Consider the following 15,350-nt stretch of genomic DNA (forward strand, 5'->3'; position numbering starts at 1 on the left):
CAGGTCATAGAACTGAGATGTTTAGGGCTTTATTCATCATTAAAATCTTAAACCTACCCTCATAGTGGAAATTCGGTAGTGCAAATCCCTGAGCAAAGGTTTATGCTGCAAATATCTCATGACAACAGCAAAGTTGCCAGACTAAGCAAATGCACATTCTGGACCAACTTTAAGGGAAGCTTTCTATATGGCATATTGCAGCAATCCTGTCTTGTTCCATCATGGCCATGCCACCTCTGGCCAGGCAAAGCCATAACTGACATATCAGCTGAATCTTGCATTCTAGATGGAGAGTAGGAAGGTCTGGCATAGCTAAACTGGACTTTTGATGTTTCCTACATAGATCCAGTTCCCCAAGGTGTCAGGTTTGGCAGTTACTGAATATATGTGCTGAACTACAATCCAGCCAGCCTTACCATTGACTATGCTCTCTGGGGGATGGAGGGAGTTGTAATCCAAAACATCTGGAAAACACCATCCTGAGGAAGGCTGGCATATACATATTTTAAAAAAGATAGTAGGAAGGTTAGTAAATTTAGCCCACAAACATCTGGAGCAAATGTCAGTTCTGTTCCATCATATGATGATGATTTTTTTAATGCTGTATGTGATTTTTAAGTGGTGTTTGTGATGTATATTCGGTATCTCTACTTTCACACAGAAATACCCCTTCAGCATGTTGATAAATAGTAGATAGTCAGAGAAGAGAGACATTTACTATTCCTTTGCTCTGGAAGACTGCCCCCTATTGCAGGTCTGTCATTAACATCTAAGCCACAACATCTTTGGGAAGTGACACAAAAGGTGTTCATGTATTTTCATGAATGAATTTAGTTAGAAAACATGTAGGTTTTAAAATCCTCAATGTTATTTAAAAATGTTTCCCAACCGGACCCTAAAAGACAACGTATGCTGTATCAACATTAAGAGGTATTTGCCATGTTTTTTTAAAATATATATAATTGAGTTTACAGATCCCCCAGTTCTGAAGACCTTCCCCAAAGGTGTGAAATGAAACTGTAAGATGAGGCTTTCTATATGGACTCAGGATCGGAAACTCAAAGTTAGTCCAGTTATTAACTACCATGTTAATTGGATTTTCAATAGGCCATTACTTAGTTATGCCCTTGAATCTAGCTTCCTAAATTAACTCTGTACCAAGATGGCAATAGGAAGCTTGCAAATACTAGGATTGTATCAGCACTGCAGAAATAGTCCAGTGTGACACCACTTTAACTGCCATGACTCAATACTATGGAATCCTAGGATTTGTAGTTTGTTTTGGCACCAGAGCGCTCTGATGGAGAAAGCTAAATATCTCACAAAACTACAAATCCCAGAATTCCATAGCAATGACCCATGCCAGTTAAAGTGGTATCAAACTGGATTATTTCTGCAGTGTAGATGCACCCTAGGATCTAGATTACAGATACATGTATTACTCAACACACAAGCCAGTGTTAATTAATCTAGCCCTGTTTTGTCCATTTTCAGTAACTGACAAACCCTACTATAAAAAATATATTCATCTCAGATACTTTCAACACTCATAGCTTAAAGGCACTGCAGTGCACTAACAGTGCTATACTTGTGCTGCTTTGTTTTTTTAAAGACTAGTGATATCTTAAGAATGTATTGGAATAGCCAAAAAGAATTAGTGGCAAAAAGGGGGCTTCCTACAAACAGGGTAATGTACTAAAATAGTTTATTCAGACGTGAAAGAAATGAAAAATCTGTAACAAAAAATTTATAGTGAAGAATTATGAGGAAATGTGGAAAGGAAATGTCTTTTTATTCTGATAATTGATGTAATTCAGCTTGTTTGAAAAGTATTTTCAGGGTGGTGGTGGTGGCTATGTTTTTCCTACTTGAGACCACTAGATGGCTGAGCAAACAAATATGTACATGGGCGGAGAATTAGGTCTTTGCTGTTATGAATGAACTTTGATGCTGATAGGTGTAGTCTGCTCTTTATGGAGAACGAAGTCTTCCCCCACTCCTTCTTTTTTTTAATAAAAATAGAAAGTGTAACCATGGAAGTAGTTATTAGAAGCAATTAATACCAATCCAGAAAAATAGAGATAGCTCTTTTTTGTTTACATATTCTTACATCAGTTCATTTCATTACTCTACTGAAGGGATGTTCAAGTACCAGCTTGGCTTCCTTGGGAGAAAAACGCCTAGGCAACAATATTGCAAAATGTTGCATTATTTTTTTTCTTTTATAAAAATAATGCAACAACAAAACGTTGCATTATTTTTATGGAAGAAAAAAGGGGCATTTCCTTTTCCAAATGTTTCCCTTTTTTTAATAAAATCAAAATGGTACTTCTGGGTCCCAGTAAATACCATACTAAATCGCTGAGATAATCAAGTTTAATCTGTTGGAAAAGTCGAATTATCATATATTGTTTATCTAGTATCTAGTAAGCGTGGGGGACGAGTGTGTCTTGGAAGGCCTTCTGGACATTTTTATTACTCTGGGTGGAAAACAAGTTGTTAGAAATATGAAGAAAGACTCATATAGGACTTGAAATAAGATGTTATGGGAAGGCTTTTTCTCTTGAAATATGAATTGCTGTGTATATCTTGGCTTTTCTATCCATCTCTCTCTGTGTGTCCAGATATTTTCTCACCTGCTTTAGCAAAACAAAGGGTTGAAGATTAGATAGATAGATAGATAGATAGATAGATAGATAGATAGATAGATAGATGATATTACTATTTTTTGCTTCACTTGCAAAAGAAAAAAAGAGGGAGAAGAAAAGGCAGACAGAAAATGCCTCACTTTCCCCACACACTTCCTCCATCGCTTCAGGGAATGTCAGTACCAGTTTCTTTTCCCCAAGCTGAGATGATTATAAAGGAGGACTTTGTAGAGTGTAAAGGCATGTTATAACTGAATGCCTGTGATGGGGTGTCTGTGATTTGAATGCATTTCCACTTTATGTGAAGGTGGCAAGCATAGTATCAAGAGGCTTGTAGGTGGCCATCCTCTGAAATTGCCCATAGGTGTCATTGGTTCAGCATGGTATGTTTTTTGTTGATACTTAAAATTTGCATTTTATGAATTTGATTCTGTAGCTATTAGGACTTGGTGGGTTGAGAGGGAGGTTTTCTTTTACTGATATATAGGTGCTACTATTCAGTGGCTGTTTGCATGAATACTTTTCAATTGTTCAGCAGGTACTTTAGCTTGGATCAGATTCATATAGATGTTAGCTCAAAAAACTAGTCAAGACAATGGAATTAAGAGCAAGACAATGTATTTCAGATATTTCTTACTATATCTTTTCTTACAAAACAGTGTTGTCAAGAAGTGGAATTATTTGCAGAGTCCCCTTTGCTTATACTAGGAAAATGGTGATTGCAGCAAGTTGAATTATACTCTTTGGTGTGTATGTGTTCTTGGTTTTGTTTTTTTTAAAACAGAATCCTGACATGGAGGTTGATGAAAATGGAACATTAGATTTGAGTCTGAACAAGCAGAGGCAAAGAGATGGTTGCTGCACCATTTTGACGCCACTGGAGCCAATGTCACCACAACAACAGGCTGTTATGAATAACAGGTGTTACCAGCTGAATGAGACTGACTGTTGGGACTTGCCGGTGGACTACACAAAAATGAAACCTAATAGGATAGATGAAGACGAGTCAAAAGAAATTAATGTATGTCTTTTTCTCCCTAAACTACGGAGTTCTTTTGACCCACAAGATTTCTAAATATTGATGCAGAATGCAGTAATTAATAGCAATAGATTGTTTGCAATCAAAAATGCCTTTGTTCCATTTATTACTTTTTATTATTAATGTTGTGTTCCATTTTCATATTTTTATGCATTATATTTGAGCATGCCTGTGTACAGTTGACTAAAATCAATTTCAGAATGAGCACTGGCAGCTCAAGTGGTGTAAGTATCCAGTGGCTTGCTTAAAAAGTTAGTTTGCTGAGTTCAAGAATATTTCTGGAACTTTTAAGGAATGCACATACAGGGGGGGGCTATTCAGTATTCACAATTAACTCTTGTTTCTGTGATAACTCTGCAAATGTAGAAAGCAGTAGTACAGAAATAAGATAGTGCCTTGTTAGTGCTTTATTGTGATGCCACTCTTTTCATTAACAAAAAGTGTAGTATGATATATATTTTTTTGCTTGAAGTGTCATTGGTACTGCTTTATTTGTGACATTGATCTTTGTCAAATTCCAACTCTTCCTTAGCACAGTTTTTAGCCATGCTTCAGCGATACAGATATAATTTTACAGTACCCAGCTTTAATGCCAAGGAATTTTGCCCTGTGCATTTTTATCAGCTGGTCTCATGTGCATTTCCCCCCAGTTGTCATATAAATCTTGTTTCAATCAATGATGGCAGCTTTTTAAAAATAAACTTAAATAGAAACATGATAGGATATGCTTGTGTATATTATCACTGAAATAGGAGAAAATACATAGGCGAGAATGTATCTGCCAAATAAGTGGAAGAAGAATTCTTAACATTTTTGGTTGGACTACCATCTACTGGATTGTCTGTGTCAATGCATTCCAGCACAATGAACTGAATGTTTGCAAATTCAATGTCCTGAGAACACATCAGAATTATTTATTTCACTACTTACATATTTACTTATGGCCTGCCTTTCTCACATGTAAGTTGTATAGTTTCAAAGATAATTTATAGTCTAACTTCCTCCATCACTGGGACTCAAAATCAGCTCATGATGTGACTATAATACAGATATGATGGTTGTGAAATCTGACTACAGCATGTACTTGGTAGGCAGATCTGTTTATCACTATTTTGTGTATATAATATTTGGACATTTAATTGATTTTTAGTATGCCTTTTTTTCCTGGATAGGAGCCTGTAGTCTTTGGTATGATTTATTTCTTTAAAAGATGGTTCAGTTTCCTCAGACAAGTTGCTATTAGATGATTGCATTTGGTGTTGGCACGTGTAAAAAAAAAATTACAAAGAAAACCAACTGCAGAATTTCTGTTAGCCAAATTTAGCTTATATCATCCTCTCTTGCTGTTTCATACAATCCAGTATTAATGTATACCTATACAAACAACACGCCATTAACTGTGATATTTATAGTGAGGGGAAATATTGGTGTTTCCAACAAATCATTCAAATAAATATGAGGAATTCTCATTTGGAAATAATCCTATATATTCTAATTTACACCATTAAATCTAAAAAAACAAAGTGAATACTTTTATTTGCAGCTAAAAAGGCTTTCCTTGTTGCAAACCACATGGATGAGCTCATAGACAAGCCCGATGCTGGAGCTACTCCTTTGTTTAAGACTCTGAACATACAGACTTCATGCAGTAGCCTAAGCCATCTTACATCAGTTTTGGCACCTACAATTTGGTGCAGTAATCACACTAATATTGTATGAAGTAACCATTATATGCGCCCTTCAGATATTCCAAGGTGGTGATATTCTCTTCACTGAATTAACCCAAATGGCCATTGATGGTGAAGGGGCTATCCACTTACAAAAAATAAGTTAATTACTATATCTGTATGTGTTACAAAACTCCTATTTAAAATCTGATTTACCTGTTTCCCTTCCTTACAGCCAGAAGACTTAGATCCTTTCCAAGAGGCATTAGAAGAACGAAGATATCCTGGGGAAGTCACCATCCCAAGTCCTAAACCCAAATATCCTCAGTGCAAAGAAAATAAAAAGGATTTAATAACGTAAGCATAATGTGAGGTGAAATTATTTATTTATTCCTTTTAAAATTTTTCTCTCTCTCTTCCTTTCTCTGTCGCGCTCTCTCTTGTTGTCCTTTCTGAATAAACAAGTACATGCGTATATGCCTTGCAGTATGAGCATGCAGCATTTGCAGCAGCATATAAATGTTTCAGAATGTCAGTTAAGTTTAAGTGATGAAGCTAATATGGTATCTGCTTGTCCCTGATGATGCTATATTGTACTGAAACACCATTTTCATTGAATTCTGTTCATTTTGCAGCTTTTTTGATAGGATGCTTAAATCCCCCTTGCAGTCATTGCAGCTAAACTGGAAACAATGAAACTTTTAAAAGTTTTTTTAAAAAAAACATACTTACTGTTTTGGCTGTTTTTTGTTTTTGTTTGGTGGCAGATGTCCAACACCAGGGTGTGATGGGAGTGGTCATGTGACTGGTAATTACGCCTCACATAGAAGGTGTGACTTCATTTTTTTCATGGTGGATTCTGTCTTTTCAATTTATTGTTTTCAGCTTACCTCAACAATGCTGTCAAAGTAAAAATGTTGAACTATGTGTTAACCCTTTGAGTAATAATTGTTGATATTAAAAGCATGCTAATTTGTGTGTTGTATAAACGTCTTTTTCTTTTTTAAAACTATTACTAAAAAAATTAAAATTCTGAAAACTTTTTCAAATAGTTAACCCATGGATCTCTATTACTTTGTTACACATATGAGCTAATGATGAAAAGAAATCCATATTATCAAAAGTAAAGTTTTATATCTAAATATATTCAGAGGGTTAACTTGTATTACAAATTTAATATTGCAGCACTTGCCCGCCCATCGCTTTTCTGCATTGCAATTTTTTAATTTTAATTTTTTTTTAAACGTTGTGTTTGTTTGAAAGGTTTAAGTTTAAAAGAAGGTTGACTTACTTGGCTGTCCTGACCTGTTTTACAGTCTGTCTGGCTGCCCCTTGGCTGACAAAAGTATTCGAAGTATGCTGGCCACAAGCTCCCAAGAACTCAAGTAAGATACAATGAATGACATTCTATATTTTAAAAAACTATCTTAGCACTTAAAAACAAAATAATAATAATAATGTATAATGATCTCAAGTAAAGTTATTATGAATACATTACTCTTTCTACAATAAAATACTGACGTGGGTTGTGTCTACAGTATATCAGTTTTATGCTGTTGCAGGTAGCTGATCATTCTAATGCCATAGCAGAGACAGAATGGGAAGAGTTTCATATCAATTAATTACATCGAAGTCATAAAGGGTTTGGAGTGCTGAAGGATAAAGAAAACATATGATCTATAGTCTTACAGAATTATTTCCATGTTGATCCAAGTCTTTTTAACAGAACAGGTTTTTCTTTACTTAATAAAGTACTACAGTGCGCCCTTTGTTTACGTGGGGGATCCGTTCGGGATTCCCCCGCGTAAAACAAATAACGCGTATGCTTGAGTCCCATTTAAATGAATGGGGCTCGTGCAAGCAGAGACGCAGCGGTACGGCAGTGCACATGCGCCACAGGCGCACGCCCCATTCAGCCCTATGGAACACGCCGCCCCTTCCTCCCTGCATGGCTTTCAGCGTATGCTGAAAGCCATGTAAAATGCGCCCGCGTATGGCGCAGGTGCACTATATATATATACTCATGTATAAGTCTAGAAATTTTAATTAAAATATTGACTGAAAAAGGCTGAGCCGACTTATCCACGGGTCAGTGCAAGTAATGTACTTTAATACTTATATAAAAAAGGAACCATCCCCTGGTGACCTCCCTGACTGATTCTGTCCATCTGGTGTGTGGTCTTCCCCTGTTACTACTGTCTTCTACTTTTCCTAGCTTTATTGGCTTTTCTAATGATTCTCATGATATAGCTGAAGTATGACCGCCTCAACTTGATTATCTTGGCTTACAGAGAGATTTCAGGCTTGATCTATTTAAGGACCCATTTGTTCATCTTTTTGGCTGTCCACAGTGTCCTCAGCACTCTTCCCCTGCACCACATCTCAAATGAGTTGATTTTTTTTTCTTATCTGAGGCACATGAACTCTCTCAAAGAGGGGAAAGGAGATGGATAAAATCATGGTAAAGGGGGAAAGATTAGCAGTCTTTTGTCAAGTCTTTTTTTCAAGTTGAACTAGGATGTTCTTTTTGTAATAGTATTTCCAAATGCCTGCACAATTGCTTTCAAACTTTTTCCATGTGATCCTTAAAACAAAAGAGAAAATCACAAGGCCTAAGTAATGGAAAAAAGAAAAGGACAGGCATTTTGTGGGCCCAGTCATTCAGGATAGGGATGCTTCAACCTCATTAGTATGAAAGCATAAGTGAAACTGAATTTATTTGCTCAACTCAATCAGAAGCAATTTTAAAACAGAACAAACAGGATTCTTAACAGGATGCTAGTCTGTGCCTTTCTCTGCTTGTTTGGTTCAGCTCAGATTTGTAGTCAGAGAGAGGGGCATTTTATCCTCTGTAATATGTTGTTTGAAGACCTACTGGTCCATTGTTTTTGGACATAAACAGGAGAGATGGTTAAACTGGTAAAAATGACAAAGCACCATAATAATCAGAGCATAGCATGATTATTATGATGCTTGGGCTCTGGGGATTGAAAGACATCAGTCAACACACCAGTCTTTCTAGTGTTTTCCTCCCTTTTTAAACTGAAACCACTCAGTGTTCAATCTACCGTTCATCAGTGCTGCAATATCTTCGAAATCATTTCACACAAATAGTTGTGACCAAAACTCTGGGGAAATGCATTAATGTTAATTTTCCTGATGTTAATAGTATGTTAAGGATATCAGAGCATTTTTAAAAAAATATTATCTGAAAGAATGGCAATGTTGGAAGGACTCTTAGGTTTTCAAGGACTTGTGTGTGGTGACACTCAACTTTATATCAGTGAGATGGAAACAGTAGTTCCCTGCTACTGATCACAGTACCTTACACATCATCAATAGGAGAGGCCCAGGACTAGAACTCACTTGAGAACATTGTAGTGGCACGGGGGAGAATAGTTTCATCTGTATCTGGTCATCTTTATCTTGTCACTCCTCTCATTGTCACTCTGTTTCAGTGGACACTGAAATGTCATCTGTTGCAGAGAGGAATATCAAGAACTTGGAGACTGTGATAAAGATAAGAAAATACTATTCTTTTTGAATCAGAAACAGGAGGAGCTCTTAAGTATTCTAAGATATTATCAGTCAGGGCTTACTACCTGAAGTTTGTCTTCTTCACTATCCTGAAGATCTAGTAGGAGATATAATCTCATAACTCTTCTATGAATCTTCTGCCCATATCAGTAGGATATTGCTTTCTGGGTATCTCATATGGCTACCCAATAAGAACAATCAGTTGACAGGTAAAGCATCCAGCTGCAAGTTTCAACAAAAATCAAAATTCTGACTTAATATAACCACCAGGGAAATCCTCTTGCTTTCCTTCCACTTGTCCTGTTTCTCTTGCTAGCAAAACATAATTTCTGTTGTCTTAGAAGTATCATAAAGAGTCACACACATAAAAAGAAACAACAGACAACCAAGATCTTAGGAAAAATGACTTGTGTGTGAATCTTGTTTCAAAAAATCCTGATAAATAGGAATATTCCCAAGTCTAGTGTCAGATTTCTTGCAATCCAGAATAAGGACTTCTATAAGTTCTTACCACTGCTAGAGAAACTGAAATGGTGTAGGGTCACAGGTATTTTAAATAGCAAACTAGATGCTTTTTTGGCAGATCTCATTTTGGGAACAAGACAAATTAAAGGGTGACAAGCCTAAATAGAAGCTATGACTAGGAGAGGGGGGTTTGGTCTTCCTCCCCTTCCACTTCTCCCCCTGCCATGCTAAGGGAAAAACCTACTAAGGGCAAAACACATGTGCCTATATAAATGCATCTGCAACCTTATATAATGTTCAAAATAGGTCACATGGTGACACGTAGCAGGATTAATGAATTTATGTAGAATTACATCCAAAGTTTCAAACTCAAAATAGTGGAAAACTGCCACAAAGGTTTATTGTGAATACAAATAATATAATTATTATTGGTATAGATAATACTGAGAAAGCTGTGTAAGTGAACAGTCACTTCCATTTGTCAGAGAGCAGCTCTTTCCTATCTTTATTTAGTGTGTAATTTTGCACTTGCATATATGTGGTATAACATATCTTTACCATTTTTCCCAGGGAAGTTTGTACTGATGACTATTCATTTCTGCACCATGATGTTCATGGTAGATCTGGCTGCATTCCCTGCTTTCCTTCCCAGAAGTACAAGGAAGATAAAACACAAGACGTTTGATTTAGCTTCTCCATATAGGATTTAGCTGCCATGTGTTATTTGATTTAACTTAATAACTAGCTAAATGCTACCATTACCTTTTCCCCATAATGAGACTGTTCAGTTAATCAAAAGTAAAGTGCCAGAAAGTACTCTGATACCTATCATTTTATTCTTTGCAACAAAAGAAATCTACATATATTGATTTAACTGTCATTTACTCTGCAGTTGCTACTGAAGCTTATATGAGAAAAAGAGGCTAATGGGTTGGAATTTTCCTATAAGAAAGAATTACATCTTTCCTACTGGGATGTGGTTCAAACAAACACAATTTCTATGAGTAATTTAAATAAGTATAACATCAACACCTGGGCCACGACACAGAGCTAGGAAATGAGAGACACTGCATGACAAATGTTTGTTGAGATAGAGCCACCTTTTAAATACAGTAAACATTTTAACATTTCTTTTCTCATGTTAAGGTACAGTATATGTATAATTAGCTTAAGTTTTTTTTCATAAACTAAATTATTTCACCCACCAAACCTGCCCCACTGACCTCTTTGTGTTAACTTTAAAGCCAACGGGAAGGCTAGGTGGATGGAACTGGGCCAACAATGGTCCATTCTCACCCATCATGTAAAAGTCTACTTACCATCTTGTTGTTCTACTGAGGTTCTTAGCTTTGATACAGTTTTACTGCAGTAATATTACAGTATTATAAAATTCTTTTACATTTTATGGGATAATAACGTGATCTTGGGTGAGTCACTCTCAGCCTCAAAAAAAATCCTGTGATAGGTTTGCTTTATGTTCACCCAAATCAGAAATGATTTGAAGGTACACAACAACAACAAACTGGAAATAATTAAAGCCAGTAAGCAGTGACTGAGATCTTAATATGCTGCATCAGTTCTAACAGGTGGTTCACATACAAAAAGCAGCACTCAACCACCTAGGAAGCAAACTAGGGTTTGTGGATGAACTTGTAGCCAGGTTGTATTTACATGGAGGAGACTTATTGTTTTGACAGGAACAGTACACATGTGGCTTCTAATATTTCTCATGCTGATAGTGGGTTTAGAGCTCTGTGCTCTTATATATGTACAGCTTTCATTGAAAGAGTATAGATCAGGCACGGATTTTATATGGTAAAGGCCTAATCATTTGCCTAGCCACCCCCAAAATGAACTATTGCCAAACTTCATGCTGATGGTGTAAAAGAAAAAAAAAAGATCTTGTTTGAAGTGACCCTAATTTTCAAACATTCTGTAATGAAGGTGTAGGTTAAGATCCTGCATCAAACACATACAGTCGGCCCTTCTTATACACGGATTTTTTATACACGGATTTAAGCATACATGGTTTGAAAATGTACCAAAAAAGTATAAATTTACCTTGATTTTCCATTTTTTATAAGGGACACCATTTTGCTATGTCATTATATGTAATGGGACTTGAGCATACATGGATTTTGTTATACACGGGAGATCTTGGAACCAAACCCCAGCGTATAACAAGGGTCCACTGTAGTATGATGTTGTGGCTCAACAATTTAATGCCTCATATATATAGGAATATGATATGAACCTGAGATGGTTTAGATGAAACTATGTTTAGCATGAATCATGTTCAGTCTACCTATTCTTGAAAAAACTTTTTCATATCCTGTATAATACAGTGGGCCCTTGGTATCTGCTGGGCTTTGATTCCAGGACCCCCCATGGATACCAAAATCTGTGGATGTTCAAGTCCCATTGTAAACAATGGCATAGTAAAATGGTGTTCCTTATAGAAAATGGCAAAACCAAGGTTTGCTTTTTTGAATTTATATTTTTTGGGAAAATTTTCAAGTCGTGAATACTGTATATACTCAGGTATAAGTCTAGAAATTTTAATCAAAAAATTGACCCCAAAAAACCTAGGTCGACTTATCCACGGGTCTATGTAAATGCTATACTTTAACTCTTATTAAAAAAGAGAATCATCCCTGGTGAAAGGCAAGAGTGCAATCTGTCCTGGAAGCACTGACATCTCTTTGCTTTCTCTTCATCCGTCCTTTAGTGTGAGCCAAAACCATTATGCCTGCCAGAATTTTGTAGGTTCTTTGGCATTGTTTTCCTTTGCTCCATCATTTAGATCCTTTGTTACCTTCCCTTACGTTTTACCCTTGACTTATACAAAAGTCATATCAAAATCCATAATTTTGGCCCCCAAACCTGCCCTTGACTTATACATGAGGTCGACTTATAGTTGAGTATATACGGTAGTTGAATCCGTGGATTTAAAAAATCCGTGGATAAGGAGGGCTGACTGTAATAGCAAATGGATTCTCTTAGGACCTTATCACATGGAGAAAAAGACCCAAAATAGATTCGGGATTGTAAACTCAGAAAGGGGTATTACTCAACGTAAAATTACTGCCACTGCCACCGGGTGACTACAACCCAGGCCCGAGCCATGCTCAGCTGGCTACTTTGCAAAAATGGAAAGTGCCAAGATGCATGGACAAGGGTTCCAGACAATCAAGATAGTCAGCAGTCTAAGAAGCAAGGGTTTGTTCCAAGAAGCCACAGGATCCAGAGACAAAGTCTTTCCTCCAGGAAAGTCAGATAATCACTGGCAAGGAGACACACATGCTCTAGCTGCCTAAATAGGCAGGCAGTAGGCATTCACGTTTGTCTGATTATGAACACGTTTCTAATAAAGCATCAGTGATCTTTAAAGGCCCTCTCTTTCGGCTCGACACTCCCTGAAGGTAGGCACACTTCCCAGATCCTCCTCTATGTCCACAGCCTCAGCCCCAGGCAAACTTGGATGCTGAACCGCCGGAGGGGCCACAGACTCTGCTCCAGCAGAGCTAGGGCCAGCCTCAGGCTCCCCAATTACAGGTTCAGGTCCCAGAGGCTCTGGCTCATTCTCTGAATCCTCCAAGTCGTCCTCCAGTCTGGGCATGACAATTCCTTTCTACCAGAGGCTAGGCTAGTCCCCTCCTTTTCCTTTCCTTTCCTTCCACCATCAGACAAAGACATTTTTGTTCAAGCAGACTTTTAGGGGTAAGCAGGGGAGGGTTTTTTTAAATGTGTGTTAATTATTAACACAGTATTGTTTATAAATTTTATTTATTTCATGTGTATGTCATCTTTCTCTCAGAAGGGATCCAAGGGGGACCCAACGATTGAAAAAAAACTTCAAAAGTTTTTTTTTTTCAAAAGAAAATAATCAGAGAAAATTCAAAGAAGTAATTGGTGCTTCAGAATAGCAAGGGGGACGGAGGAGGAGGGGACATTGGCACCATGTGTCTTGGCAGTCATGCAACTGCCCCGGGACAACATTTGCCATGCCATGTAATAGGACCAAGATGCAGCTCGAATTAGGCTTCAATTTGGGAGGGGTAAGTCATGTTATAAAAGCTGTGAAATAAGATCCTGAGATGGGGCCAGAGCCCCTAAATCTTAGGGAACAGGGGCGAACATCCATGCCATCATGACATGGGGAAAAATCCCAACCCTCCTGACAGGCCAACAACAGAGGTTTGAGGGATCAAAGGGAATTATTATCATTATATTTATCATTTATTTATGTAACACCATCAGTGTACATAATGAATAAGCAGACTTCTAGGGAGAGAGATTGAGATTCACTAAATGCAAGCTGAAAATGGACAGACTACATGGCTACCGGCCTATATAGATATCAGCCATCATGAGACTTGCCATTAATGGTTTAGGGGAAGCAGGTTTTGGCCAGGCTGAACAGCAGAGTGCAGTCAGGGGTGGACAGCTCATTGGGGACATATTTTTTTATTGTCTGTTCTTTACCTGTATACAGAAAATGCAGTTGTGTGGCTTGCTGGTATTAAGTGTAACTTACTCTAAGCCTAATGTGTCAGACTCATTCAGAATGAAATCCTAAGCATACCTGCCTGGCAGCAAGTCTTGTTGAATATAGTGAGAATGGTGAGTAAACTCACATAGGATTGCACTGTGAAATACCATTTATAAAAGAACATTTTCCTATCCAAATGCAAACAACATGTCCAATATTTCAAACCTTCTCAAGCAGTATCCGTACTGCAAACAAATTCATGTTTCTTTCGTTTTACTCCTGTCCTGAATTCATTATCTAGATTACAGTTTTACTTACTTTTATGGAATATAATTCCAAGATGAGGATCAGTGTGTTCTATAAACCACTATTCCATTTAGGCACATATAGGCCACAACGTAACAATATTACATACATTTCACAAAAGACTAAATAAGGCATGCTTGGATATCACTTTGGCTTGAAAGATCCTGCTTTTGGTGCATCATTGTTGGTAAAGGCCTTTGTAAATTCAAAAGGTATATGATATAAAAATCACATTTGCAAATACAGGTGGTAAAGTACCTAAAGATGATAATTTGCCCCCAGAAATATATAAACAGTTTTCTGAGTTAAGCAAGACAAGTGTGTTACCAGTTAGGAGGAGAGGAAAGTATGTCCTGTCTTTAAAAGGGTGATGAGCTGGGGCCAGGAATTTTTATCCAGCAATCTTTTAGTTGTTTTTTCCCCACTGCAGTCTGTATGGTAAATATCTTTTGAACAAATTGGAAGAATTGCCTGAAACAAGTTGTATTTGACTTCCTGAACAAGCTGGTGTCAGAAAAGGTTAAAGAGGAATTTGCCATGGTGTGACTCTCCATTATCTTGCTAAACAAAGAACCCTACCAGACATGTAGCTTTTATAGGCTTAGCAACAGCATTTGATTCAATTGATAAAACTACCTGTTATGCAAGTTTGGTAATGCTAACATAGATAAACAGATAATTCCATTTATTTATTTATTTAAGAAGTTTCTGTCAGAATCAGAAAGGGATGCTCAATGTTGTATATGTAATTTTGAAAAATCAAGAGGCTAAACAGGGAAGTGTTTAGTTCCTTTGCTTTTCAAGGTTTTGCTTGATAATATTCCAAATCTTTCTGGTCCAGAATTTTTTCTTCATCTGTCTGTCTGTCTGTCTCTTTCTCCTTCCGTCCCTCCCTTTTTTAAAAAATTAGTATATGATACAGTTCTTCTGTTTCTTCTGTGTACTGATCTAAAAGGTATTGATCCTTTTGTTGCCCAAATTAGTCTTGGCTTGGTGAATATTGTTGAGAAAAGAAGTCGGCAGTTTATTCAGAAACCAAGGTTATGACCTTGGAAAAGAAAAATCATTCTTGTGTGTACCCTCCCTTACTTCCCAGATCTTTGATCATAAAATTTGAAAAATTCATAGTACCAGGTTGAGACTTATTTTTCAACTGGTATGCATGATTTGCTCAGCAGGTTATCCTGAAATACATC

General features: G+C 37.1%; 1 protein-coding gene across 9 annotated transcripts in view; it reads left to right on the top strand.

Annotated features, from left to right (window-relative positions):
• The window catches only part of MYT1L (myelin transcription factor 1 like), a 444,499-nt gene that overhangs the window by 386,827 nt on the left and 42,322 nt on the right, over positions 1-15,350 (top strand). For all 9 annotated transcript variants that reach the window (XM_089531035.1, XM_089531033.1, XM_089531034.1 and 6 more), the window contains 4 exons: positions 3,433-3,669; positions 5,590-5,711; positions 6,122-6,184; positions 6,671-6,739. In XM_089531035.1, the coding sequence (XP_089387161.1) occupies positions 3,433-3,669; positions 5,590-5,711; positions 6,122-6,184; positions 6,671-6,739 (491 nt within the window). The remainder of the gene's footprint in view (positions 1-3,432; positions 3,670-5,589; positions 5,712-6,121; positions 6,185-6,670; positions 6,740-15,350) is intronic.

Source organism: Sceloporus occidentalis, unplaced genomic scaffold (assembly GCF_023333645.1).
Source record: "Sceloporus occidentalis isolate IW3139 unplaced genomic scaffold, rSceOcc1.0.p SCAF_6, whole genome shotgun sequence".
Lineage (NCBI taxonomy): Eukaryota > Metazoa > Chordata > Lepidosauria > Squamata > Phrynosomatidae > Sceloporus > Sceloporus occidentalis.